General features: G+C 35.0%; 1 protein-coding gene across 1 annotated transcript; it reads right to left on the bottom strand.

Annotated features, from left to right (window-relative positions):
- Positions 1-100: 100 nt before the first annotated feature.
- NSUN7 (NOP2/Sun RNA methyltransferase family member 7) lies at positions 101-11715 on the bottom strand. The gene is made up of 10 exons (XM_050338448.1): positions 11403-11715; positions 10962-11020; positions 9457-9587; positions 8281-8433; positions 6963-7146; positions 5676-5886; positions 4893-5036; positions 4250-4351; positions 3595-3712; positions 101-328 (listed from the first exon to the last, which is right to left on the bottom strand). Exons 1-10 carry the CDS (start codon positions 11713-11715, stop codon positions 202-204), a joined length of 1542 nt encoding a protein of 513 aa, XP_050194405.1. The 3' UTR covers positions 101-201.
- Between the last annotated feature and the right edge of the window lie 738 nt (positions 11716-12453).

Below are 12453 nucleotides of genomic sequence, written 5' to 3'. Positions count from 1 at the left end.
CAGAACAACAGGCACATGTTAGAAAACTGCGCTCAGCACAAAATTCCAGAAGTGGCACATTTCAACTGCTCCCTATCCTTTGGTCTTGAGACAACTACAGAGCCTCCAGGAATTTTATTTCAAATGTTCAATTTCATTTATTCTTTTGTGGAAAATTTCAGTAGTCATCTTCTGTGAAAGTGATTTTAAATGGTAACTTCCTTAGCTTACCTCTCTTTCTAAAACGGCTACAAAACAGCCACTGGAAATTTCTGATGGCTCCATTTTGAAAAAAATTTCAGTGGGAGCCTCTGAATTGGAGCAAGTAGAAAAAACAGGAGGAATAAGCCTGTAAAAAATAAACAAAATACCAGAAAATAATATTTAAGGATATAAAAGGAAATAAACAAGGATGCACTAAAAGTAATTTCCAAATATGCCTTTCAGTGACATAACTTTATCTTAATTTTAAACAACTGCAATTCAAGAAAGGCACAAGAATTCACCTTTTTAGAAACAATGGGGTTTTTCCATTCTTTCAATAATTCCCATTTTTTCCAATTATTAAGTATATTAACCACCAGATAATAAATATGTATTAATATAACAAAAAACTTTGTCCTTTCTCAGGTCTGAAATTACTGGGTTATCAAGTTGTCCATGAAGTTGGGGAATGACCTGAAAACACTAAGCAGCTCAGAAATTGCAGAGATATTGACTTTGAGTTAATAGTATATGCTCATAATAAATAATATATCTAAGCTAAAAACCTTAGGTTAGCAAAATTTGCTAAACTAAAAATATTTTTAATAATTGAGTGATGTTTTTCCAGCTTTACAGCTTGACAGTGCATTAGTGGGGAAGGAAGAACCAGACTTTTCTCATATTTTCCTTATATTCCAGGAACACCTAGCTGTTATAAACAGGCCTCAGGGACTTGGCTCATAAGGCTGCTAAACTAGTACTAAGAGGCCTAAGTACAGAAAAAACACTCTCAAAATATCCTTTTGCAATTATAACCCCCTTCCTCTTCACATAAGATAGAGCCCCTCCTCAGTGTTCCATTAATCCTCTTGAGACAGAGCTTCATTCAAAGATGCTTATGGAGAAATGCATTTAATATTTGTAAGCAATATCCTGATTTGGCTGGCTAGTTCATTTCTAATGGGAAGTCTGCAAAACTGTTTGTTTCCAAGTTTCCACCATAATCTGGATTTTTTTCTATGTGCTTTGGAACTTGACAAAACAGACTACAAGGCTCATATCCTCCTCACATCATGTGTCCTGTGACACAGGAGGTTTTTCATTTTACATCAGCTCACTCAATATAAAAAAAAAAAAAAAGTGATTATTTTTATTGATGTACACAAATTACTGTTACCAGGAATCCCTTCAATGGATGGTCTGACCCTGAAAAATGATGCAGAAATTAACTCAATTTGATACACCACAGAGAAATGCATGAGTGGTTTAGATTCCTCTCTAAACACACCTGTTCACAAAGTGTACCCCTACTTAAGGTGAAACCTTTGCTATAAAACTGTCACATCCTTAAGGTAAGCTCAGCTTAGCCAGTGGGTACATGTTTAAAATCACCCTTACAACTGCACAGCCCCAAGACCAGCCATATGACCCCAAACTCCAGTAGAGCCTTATTTTGTTCAGCACTACTCCAGTACTGCAGAGTAATTCCAAAAGGTATAATGCACATAAGCACAACTGGTGTAAGAGTTTCCTGAAAGCCCTCAATTTTATTGGAAAAGGAAAATAATCCTGTGATGATCATACAGGATGTTTTATTAGTGTAACTTGCCTCTCAAAGACACTACTGTAAACACTGGGGCTAGTAATTCTGCAACAGGTTTTTCATTCTATACTGCATTGTTTTACACTGCATTGTTTCAGGTAGGTTCTCTAAGTAATTCTAAGAAAAGCGTAAAAGGAATTGTTGTAAGTAGTACATGCATCTTAAATGGCTTGAGCCATATAAGACATCTTAAGCATAATCACACTATATATTTTATTTCTGGTGTTCTATTACTATTCTCTTCATGCTGGTTACCAGCAGCTTTACTGTAGAGAGAACTGTGCAGGAGAAACTCATTCTGAAATTGTTACTGATGGAGCTCAGTCAGTCTTCAGTCACAAATTTGCTCAGGTCTGCCAAAATCCTAATTTAATTTTATTGTCCCTTTCTGAACATCTGAGATTGCCTTACTTTGAAAGTAAAAGTGTAATTTGGTAGTTTGACAAGTTTCATGATCCTTCTGCAAAACACTGAATAGATTTTGGTTTGGCTTTGGGGGGAGGGGAGGTGTTTTACACAAGGGGGAATTTTTTCTAAAATAATTAAAGCTCTGAGAACTTTTCTTTTTAATCCAAATTCTGTTATGAATTTATGTATTATGTGTATTCAACTGATTTGGAGACCATTTCATTCCAAAGTTCCCTGGGTTCTCCCCATAGCATAATAGCTGCACAGAGATCAAGACATGACAGACTCCACAAAATTTCAAAGGAAAACACAGTTTCAGCAAAGAGCCATAGATGCTTTTGGACTAACTTAGCCTCACTGGTGAGACAAGCCCCGATTTCATTCCACTTAATGTAAAAATTCAACCAGGCTAATTTTTATCAGTGCACTGCAAGAAAGATGCATTTTGTTGCACTTTGCCTTAACCTTATGGATAACATACAACTTTTCAAAATTCTTTGGACTGGCCACAGTTAATATTTACCATTGTAATCATGCAAAATTTAATTACACTGAATGATATCTTAAGCCACGGTACCTTTCCCTGCGATAGCCAGCTTATTAACATCATCTAAGGTAATATAAAGTCTAAAAACATAGTATTACTCTTCTGTGGTTTTGGCAACATACACTCTCTTAACCTGCATCTCGTAATCATCTATTGTATCTATGTGCGAGTGCCCACTGTTTGCATTTATCTACTGTGACTGAAAGGAAAATCCAGAAAGTACTCACCATCCTTTTAACAATTTCTTTGTCTGACAGGAGTGACAGCTGACAGTTTTAACTGCACATAACTACATATTATAAAGTATACATAACACATACTTTTTTCATATATACTTGTTATGATTGCACAGGATGATCTCTTAATGTAACCCGTCCTCCCCACAAGTCATTCATCTGAATACAGGGATGAGCAATCCTACAGCTAGTGTTCTTATTCTTCTATATTATTCTCACAATTTAAGATTTAATTTCTTTTTCCTTTGAAGCTGATCATTCTAGGTCAGAAGTTGAGAGCCTGCTAGCAAGTTCCTTGACTTCAAGTCTCCATTTTATCTTAAACTAGCTTCATTCTCTGAATACTGATACAATAAAAGCAATGGCTTTTTGTTATTTCCAACCAGTGATGCTTTCCTCCCATCTCAATTTCAGATGAACAAAACTATTAGATGAAAAAGTCAATAGAATACTGCTAAGTGCTCTCATAAACATCAGAAAGAATGGCATGACAGGCAGCAAAAACTTTGTAAATATTAATTTAATGCAAGACACATATCAGTCTAGGAGACAAGAATTATGCTACAATTTAAAGTTATACTTCAATTTTTCCATAGATAAAACTACTCATTCCATACCTATATGGTTGTACTTTATCTCCTTCCACTCCAGATTCCAGTGCTTTTTTCACTACTAGTTCGTTTTCTTGAGGGTAAACTGAACAAGTGCAGTAAACAATAGCTTGTACTTTGTTAACTACAAAACAAAACAAATTTTCTACTGTTCAGGTTCTTCGTACAGACAGTGGCTTGGTAAGGACTGAAAGCATCACAAAAGTTATGCCTGGATGTCACTTTTACCAATAAAAATATCCTCCCGCACACATTAGTATGCAATCTCTACTGGTTTTTAATAATTAAAATGTTAAATATTTGCAGATCACAGCACAAATTCAAAGCTGTATCCATCTTTTCACACAGCTACAAAAGGAGAGGGGAAGAAAGTGGCAGCATGCAGATGGAGTCTGACTGCATTTGCAGCATTTCCAAATCAGAGTGTGACTAAGCCATAAGCCAGTTCTCTACACAATGCTGAAGACTATTTGTTAATGTCTGGTGAACACTAGGACACAGAAACACCTTCAGACTGGAGCTGAACATTATTCAGGGGTTTAGGTTACATGCTTAATTAATAGAGTAATCCATGTATTTTTAACTATATAAAAACTGGTGATAGTACAATGGAATTGATAGTACAAGGTCCTCCCAGAAACTGGAGAACTAGCACACTTACATTTCAGTGCATGAATCAACTCATTAAGCTGCCTTTCAGCAAGAATACTGAGTTTATCCTCAGACACAAATCCCTGGAAAAGGTCTCGTAGCAATCCTGCATCTAGAAGCAGAGAGTTGTAAATTTAGTATTGCAACTCGGTGTCTTAAAATTCAATTGTTTGCAGAAACAGACGTGGTTGTTATTAGTGCAGTTAGAAGGAACGTTTTACAAATTAGAATACCAAGGAGTGCCTAATTTATTTGCTTTCCTTCTTTACTTGTAATTACTGGTGCCTCATATTTGCTTCTATTTAATGAAAATTGTACAGTGAACAGAATTATACAAACAGTCAATAAAGGAATGTAAGCAAATGGAAAATTATATGCGTATTGGTATATTGAAATAAATTTTCTACCTATAGTCTTTTTACTTTAAAAAGAAATATATACATTCTGTTCCCCAAAATAACCCTCAAGCTTCATACTACCAACTTGAAGCAAACAGAGAATTATGCAAGTTAATATATGTTTCACAGTAATTAAAACAAGGGTTTTTAAATAAAATTATACAATTTACTGAAGTACCTATAATGTCTAGGCCACAATACTTGAATTTATTCATTTCTACCAGAAAGCATGAGCTTTTCTGTATCAAAAGTTACCTCTGTGTTCACTTAAAATAAACTCCATTGGATTGCCAACACCCAGTCCAGAGCATTGTGGCAGCAGCAAAATAACTGTTGCCTTTTGAAGTCTTCGGTCTGTTGGTTCAAGCTCAGTAAAGTCTTCATGTAACAACTGAATATCTGCAAAATAAAGGAAGAACTCAACAGTTATACAATGCAAACAAGCCCACCTACAGGTGATACAAGTGAAGAGACTGTTGTTACACAGATTTCAGTAGAGCTAGAGCCTGCTAGACCCAGATCCTCCAAAGTATAACCTATGGATTTCAGTGAACTGAAAGGCTAACTAGACCCGCATCTTCCACTGAAAAGACAGATGATGGGTCTGCAGGGTCTTGTTGCATTCCGTTCTGATCGTGTCCTCCACATAAACTGAACAAGTATATGTGTTTTGAATTAACACTCTCAAACAGCTGAAAATCAGACTGAAAGCAACATCCAAAGCACCAAATAAATGGACCCCAAAGTTCCCAGCTACCAGCTACACCAACTGCTATACAGTCAGTACTTCTATGGAAAAATTCATTTTGACATTTCAGGAGCTTCCATTTATGACATGGTTAATCTGCAACCTTCAGTTAACTGGACTGTAGCTGAAGAGCTGCCAGTTCACCTTGTGACAAAAAAAAAAGTTGTTACTGCCCTCGACAAGTCTTCAAAAGGGCATCTCTGAATTCTGATAGAATTGTGCTGTATTTACAGATGTCACAAACATCTGTATTACAACACTTTTTGCATACCAACTGTTTCAGCACCTACTTTCACATCCCATGTGACTGAAAATATTCCTTAGTTCTTCTTCTTTTGCTGAAGATTTCACACCACAAACAAAAATTGTGGACATGCCATGATTTGTCAGCACTGACATATGGGCAATGGTCAGATGGGAACCTGTGTGAGCCACTATAATGTCATCACCTGGATTCAACAGTGCCTGTGCAGAGTGTACAGCAAGGCTGCGAGACTTATCCTGGAAAACAATGACAAAAAATTAAGTACAACCAGTTATTTTGATTTCTGTGAATCCCAACCTTCTTTTCCAAATAAGCAAAGTATTTAATTGTTTTCATAGGAAATGGGAAAGAAGGGAGGAAAAAACTAACCAGAGATAGCTGCTAATCCAGAATTAAATAAAGTACAAAAACAGTCACTCAATAAATTTAAATAACTTAATTCTAAATAATACATTAAAAAAGTATAATATCCATAGGTGAAAAGAGAGAATGCACATCATCCCCATGAGGGATGAAGAACTCCTAGCAACAGCCAGAAAAGAACAAACATAGGCCATAATTCAGAACAGGCAGAATTCATTCTCAGAGGCAACTTAAGACAGAAATTCAAAATTATTCCATAGCTCTTGACAATCATTACAGATCAAAGATCAAAATTTTGCTGAAATTTGAACAACACAGAGCCAGACTGGAATGCAGAAAACACAGGGACCACTGAAAAGGAGTAAATGGTCTCATACCACTGGTGATTAAGAGAAAACATCATCTCCATCAGATTACTTAAAATGGCAAGGAGTAAAGATACGGACCACAGGTACAAGGTCTTGCACCAAATTGGACAAACACTGATGATAAATGGAAGGAGGGGGAAAAAAGTGATAAACCTTTAAGTTCACATCATTGTTTATGTACCCACTTTAAGTTCACAATATACTACAATAGCACACCAATATCTGCTAACTGGGGAAAAGCATTTGGAGATACATGAAACTTTCCTCACATTTTTTAGGAGACTGCCTCTCTGATCACTTTTTATATTTAATGTCAACAGTTTTAAGAATAAATTTAAAACATTCTACTAACTTTATTGTACCTATCACTGATAAGCATTGACATTTGCATGCTATATTTAGTAAGTGAATGAGTTTGTAACCTTCTAATTACTAAAAATAACCAAAACCTTATGAGAGTATGTTGCCGCCTGACTGATTTAATAGGATAGTCACACAATACACAACTTCATTCTAATGCAAAGCAATTACTTTAGTTTGCTAAAGTCAGATCATCTGACTCAAGGGTGACATCAACTCACCTGCAGTAAGAGTTTACAATCTGCAAAAAGATCTAAATTAAGCAATTCTTCTTTAAGAGAGGAAGGAAAAACCAATACATCATGGCAATGTTGGTCCACGGCATACGTATAATGGTTAAAGTCTGACACAGATTCAACCTTTGTGAGTCCCTTCGTCTCCAAATTGCTGATAACATCTTCAAGGCTGTTAACATACAACTCTGACCATTAAATATGCAAGAGTTACTTAAGCAACATTGATTATATGAATTTTTTACTTCTATTAGTGTGTGCATACATATGCATACATACATAGGTATACAATGCCATACTGCCTGCAGGAGGGGAACTTACTATATTTTAGGCATATAAGTTCTGGTTTGAAACAGTTAAGTTAATAAGTCTGACAAAATAAATTAAGAAAGATGTATGTGTCTCCAGAGAATGATTCGAAGCATCAAAACAGAAATGTCCATGTGCTCAGGAGACACTGAAGAAAATTTACTGCTGAAAAGCTTTAGCTCTTTCAATTGCTTTCAATTTAGCCCAACTCACCAATGATTTTAATGGTTGATAACTGAAAGAATCCTTGTGTAAATGTAATGTAGGCATAACTCCTGAGGTTAGCAATTCAAATATCATAAAGAGTTAAAGGTATATGTAGCAACACCTGTTTGCTGAAATGCCATTTCAGACCATGCCATAGCCTTATGTGGTACATTAAATGTGGGATGAATGCAGCAGCTTTTAATTCAGTCTTATTTAAGGGTTGCAAAGTCACAACCAGAGTAAGACACATTATCTTCTAAGCACCAAACACTGGTCCAAGACCAGAGTAGGAAACCAAAATTCTTGAAAACATTATAAAATGGATTACCTGTCTAACAAAACAGATAACAGGATAATCTGGTATGGTTCATGTGTCAGTTAGTACAGAACTGGGAACACCAGTTATAGTGGTGTATAGACTATATAAAGTAGTGTACAAAATATAAGATTTTTTTAAAGTGTTTTTTTATTTCTTTTGTCATCAAGTTCACTCACCCATATTTTTTTTAATTTTTATTTTCTTGTTTATTTGGTTAAAGACCCACACAAGCAACAAAATAGTAAGAAAAAGTGTTTCACAACCTTGTTACAGGGTATGAATACCATTACTGCAATATATAAAAACTACAAGCAAACATAACACAATGGAACTGGACTAATCAGAATTTCCTGTAAGAATTTAAAATTATTGGTAAAAATACAACCTGGGAATTCTAAAACAAGCATGGAGCAAACTCTATCACTCCATATGTAAAAACATCAATATCAGATGATACTTTAAAGTCCTTACCTGATTTTAAATGTGTTTATCCAAACACAGAAAGGTAAAGCAGAAACCCTTTGCTCCTGCTTCCATATGGTTTCTGGTACAAAGTGTTCAATTGAAAGAGCATCGTATTTAATGCGACATCGTGCCAGTGCAGCTGCCAATTTGGTCTTACAACTACAAAAACACAGTCACAAGTTTAATAAGAACATTTCCTATCCCAGACAATGGTAGAGGCAAGTCCACAGCTAAGATTATTTTATTTAAATGAAGCTGGGACTGGAGTTATGACAGATGACTCTCAAATGCATTCACTTTTTCAAACAGCTTAGAAAACCCCAATCCAATATGTTTTGGAACTTCCATTTGTGGAATACATTAATGAGATTCATTTGAATGTTTGAAAATGTAAATACATACATGTGCAGAATGAGCATTTGATGAAAGCTGACCCGTTCTACAGAAACAACACCAATACAAGTACGATGGCAACCAGAAGTCAGAGAAAATTTTCCCAGTCTTTTATTCCCACAAGCTCTTGATACATGATAATTTAAAGCAAATAAAAATTGTTGGTGAACAACTTGAGATATATTACTTACTGTCCTCCAAAAATACCTTGCACTTAAGATATTCAGTAAGTTTTTGGGTTACTCTAAATCCAGCAACAGCACAATTTTGTCTAATAAATGCCTTTAGAGTTCCTCAACTGACTGATGAAAGAAATAATAAATATTAAAATGTTTGTTAAATATTTATTATTGTTAAAAATTAGAACAAAAAAAAGGGTATGTAAAATAAAGTTCCATAATAGAAGTGTTGCTAAATAGATGGATGTTATTCCATTCCATGGCCTCGTGATTCTATTACACTCATATTTATGAACGTTTACTGAATATTTAATTTCTCTCCTAAAATTGTATGAAAAGAGTTTCAACAACATCAAAAATAAGATAAGATGCTAGTAAAATAATCCATAATATAAGGATGGTTTGTTAGCTGTATTTTTCTTAACTATATATATATGTGTGTGTATATATATATGAAAGTTTCCCTTCAAACTAGTTTCTCATTAAAAATAAAGTCCACAAAATTTGAAAATAGAAGACATGCTTAATAATTATTTTTAAAAGGTACATGTTATACAAATCTGCATTTTTGCTAATATATATCTACAAAGAAAGCTCTTTGCACATATACCTGTATAGATAATGCCCTATTTCCTGAACTTCTTCTACAGGTTTCTCTTGGTCAAAAATCTTTCGTGCTTCAAACTTTCGGTCTTGCAGGTCATAAAGCATCACAACAAGCAAGCTGGTTAACTCATCTGGCTGCAACAGAAAAGCAGCTGGATAGCCAAAGTGACACAAAGTGTGCCTTACTTCTGCAAAAAGATCCATATCAAACAGTAGTCTCCCGTGTAAGAGGCATTAAAAACTCCAGTGAAATGCTTATTTGTAAGAATAAAAAAGTAATTCTGTATGGAGAGCTAATAAAACACTGAAGATTGTTTTTTCTAAAAACTCAAAATACACATCTTGTAAGTTATTTAGCTTACCAAAATTAAAAACATTCTCCACACACAGATAAAACACTACATTTTAACATCTTCTAACGTTATCAGAATTGAAAAATTGGAATTGTTTTCTCCTCATTAAGGAACTGAGTAGCAAAGCTAACAAAAACTTCTTGTCTACAATTCATTTCTTGTGGGATTCTTCCATATGTAGTAACCCATAAGCTCAACTGTAATAACCGTTCTGCTGTTGGGAATTATGTAAAATCTCCTTCCATGTCTAAATTTTTACACCAAGGAGCATCACCTGCTTACAGACAATAATTAACAGCACTTCTGTTACTACTGTCTACCTCTTTCCATGAAATTCCTACAGTTATTATGCCTTCTAAGATGCTCACCTTCTCACAAATATGACCAAAATTATTTAGAAAACTCAAGTTATTAGGAAAATACCACCAAACACGGAATGTTAGCATGTAAGTCTTACTTCCTTACAAAAACAAGCTAAAGGTGTTAAATCATTCGCCTGCTCACATCAATCTCCACAAATACTATCAGTTCAAGTTCATCTTGCAGTTTTCAAAGGCATCAAAGACCTTCCATTGAAGGAACAGCAAATTACTCTGTAAAGTCTAGAATTTCTTTTCATGTCAAAGCAGGAAAGTATGTTCAGAGAGTAACCTGGAGCAATTTTTGCCAGTACAATATTTCTATACAGTACAGTTTGCCCAGGAAATGAAATGTGGATTCAAAGCATTTTTTTGTCTGATGGGGTTCACTCCACGCTTTCTAACTCCCAAGGACAGGAAGGATAAATGATTTTTTTTCCCTGCTCACAAGGGGACACGGATGGAAAGGAAAGCACATGGACAATCTGACTGAGCAAGTACTACACTGCAGAAAAAGATTATGGTTCGCTCTCCCACCTTCTTTCTTTGAAGGTTTTGATTCCCTTCAAAGGGTTGTAAGGTGCAACAGAATCTCACAAACAACATATCTAGTACTTTGGAGAGGGATGCTTTGGACAACTACCTAAAACAGTCAGCAATATTTCAGTCTGAGCCTGTCATACAGTTCAAAACAACAAAGGTTGTTTTGAAGAACGTTGCAGAATCCTCAGGAAAGATTCTAATTACATCAGTGCAGAAAATACAAAATTTATTTCCTCACAACAACGTTCACTTACTATTGACTGGCATGGGTAAACACCACTATCTAACAATATTTCTTCAAGAAGATCTTGATCTGCAAAAAAAAGAAAATATTGACAAGTCATGCTATGAAATCTACAAAATTCCAGGAAGAAAAAGAAAACCTTATAAATCACTACATTGTGAGTTTAAATGTCATGAAAATTAAGGGAAAATTCAATCACAAAGAGTATCAACTCTATATAATTCCTTTATATGAAAAAGTATAGGTTTTAAATGTTTGATTTCACAAAATGCTAATAACACTTACCTATATTTAACTACTTGAGGGATATGAGTAGTCTAGTAATAACCTGCAGTTTAACAAAAAATTCCTCAGATCTCTGCTGTCAGGCAGACACTGAAAATATTGCTTTCCCACATTTTCCCTGCTGCATCATTTCTGCTGGCAATTCTTGGAAAAGTTTTGTACTTACATTTTAGAGCACTGAAAGCCAGTTCGTAAGATACACGCCTGGAATGCTCATCTTGAAATGCCAGCACGGGAGATTCTGAGTTATTGCCGTACCGCACCAGCATTCTATCCTTACTCTTTTCAGTACGAATGCCTTGAAAAATCTTAGCTGCATTCATGTATACGGAGTCGGGATAGCCATCCTTCTCAATCAGAGTCACTGTCCTTTTTGCAACAGATCCTTTTTCATCCGAAATTTTAATTTCATTCAAGTCTGACGTATCATTTTTAACATCCTTATATGAAGACACCAAGTTACTTTTAGAATCTGGCATTTTTCCAGTTGCTGACTGTGTAAGTGCAAGTCACAATCCTGCTGCCTCTGCAAAAATAAAAAAGTTTGCACTGAATCATGGAATTTTATTTTGCTATAATAAACTTTTCCCTTAATTTTCAGGTTTTCAATAAAACTTGTTTTCTTTTTTAGGTTCTAATCCTGCAAAAACATGTATCCCCTATATGTGTGTACATCTATCATCTTACAGTATATAGAGAAGTATTTATAAGAGTTTTCTTACCTTATTTGTTTTCACCAATGCATGTGCAAAGACTGTTCTTTATTTCAAAGAAGCCAGTGCTTTACAATAAATGATCCTAAATAGATTATACAGGGAGATCTGATTCTCTGTGTCTAATAAGAAGCTTTACTATCGCGGACAGAATAGAATCTCTTATTAGGAATTCTCCTTTAAGAAGAAAGACACCACTGAAATTTCAAAGCAGACATCATATCTTCCAAAGAAGAACCATCTTGAAAAGAGTTGCAGTGAATACCAAATGTTTGTCCACTAACCTGCATATCTGTTCTTAAAAGTGGAGGAGAGAGATCGCCTAAGTGTTACATATTTAACACAATACCTGAACAGCAGAATTTTAAAAGCAGGAAATCCATTCTGAGAGTTTCTGAAGGTGTAATTCAACTCTGCATAATCCCAAAGTGAATTTCTTAAATTCTCTACACATCCTACATAAACAATAAAATAAAAGCTACCTTCCCCAGAGGTGGAATGGGG

This window comes from Myiozetetes cayanensis, unplaced genomic scaffold, assembly GCF_022539395.1.
Source record: "Myiozetetes cayanensis isolate MyiCay16 unplaced genomic scaffold, myiCay2020 scf7, whole genome shotgun sequence".
Classification (NCBI taxonomy): domain Eukaryota; kingdom Metazoa; phylum Chordata; class Aves; order Passeriformes; family Tyrannidae; genus Myiozetetes; species Myiozetetes cayanensis.
This window is presented reverse-complemented; position numbering and strand designations above follow the sequence as displayed.

Bases quoted from the DNA above. Each gene is read 5' to 3' on its own strand.
- NSUN7 (XM_050338448.1), bottom strand. From the start codon at position 11,715: ATGCCAGATTCTAAAAGTAACTTGGTGTCTTCATATAAGGATGTTAAA. The intron at 11,021-11,402 runs GTAAGTACAAAA...TTTTTTTTGCAG, and splicing joins GGCTTTCAGTGCTCTAAAAT to ATCAAGATCTTCTTGAAGAA. The intron at 4,352-4,892 runs GTAACTTTTGAT...CTCTGCTTCTAG, and splicing joins TATTTTAAGTGAACACAGAG to ATGCAGGATTGCTACGAGAC.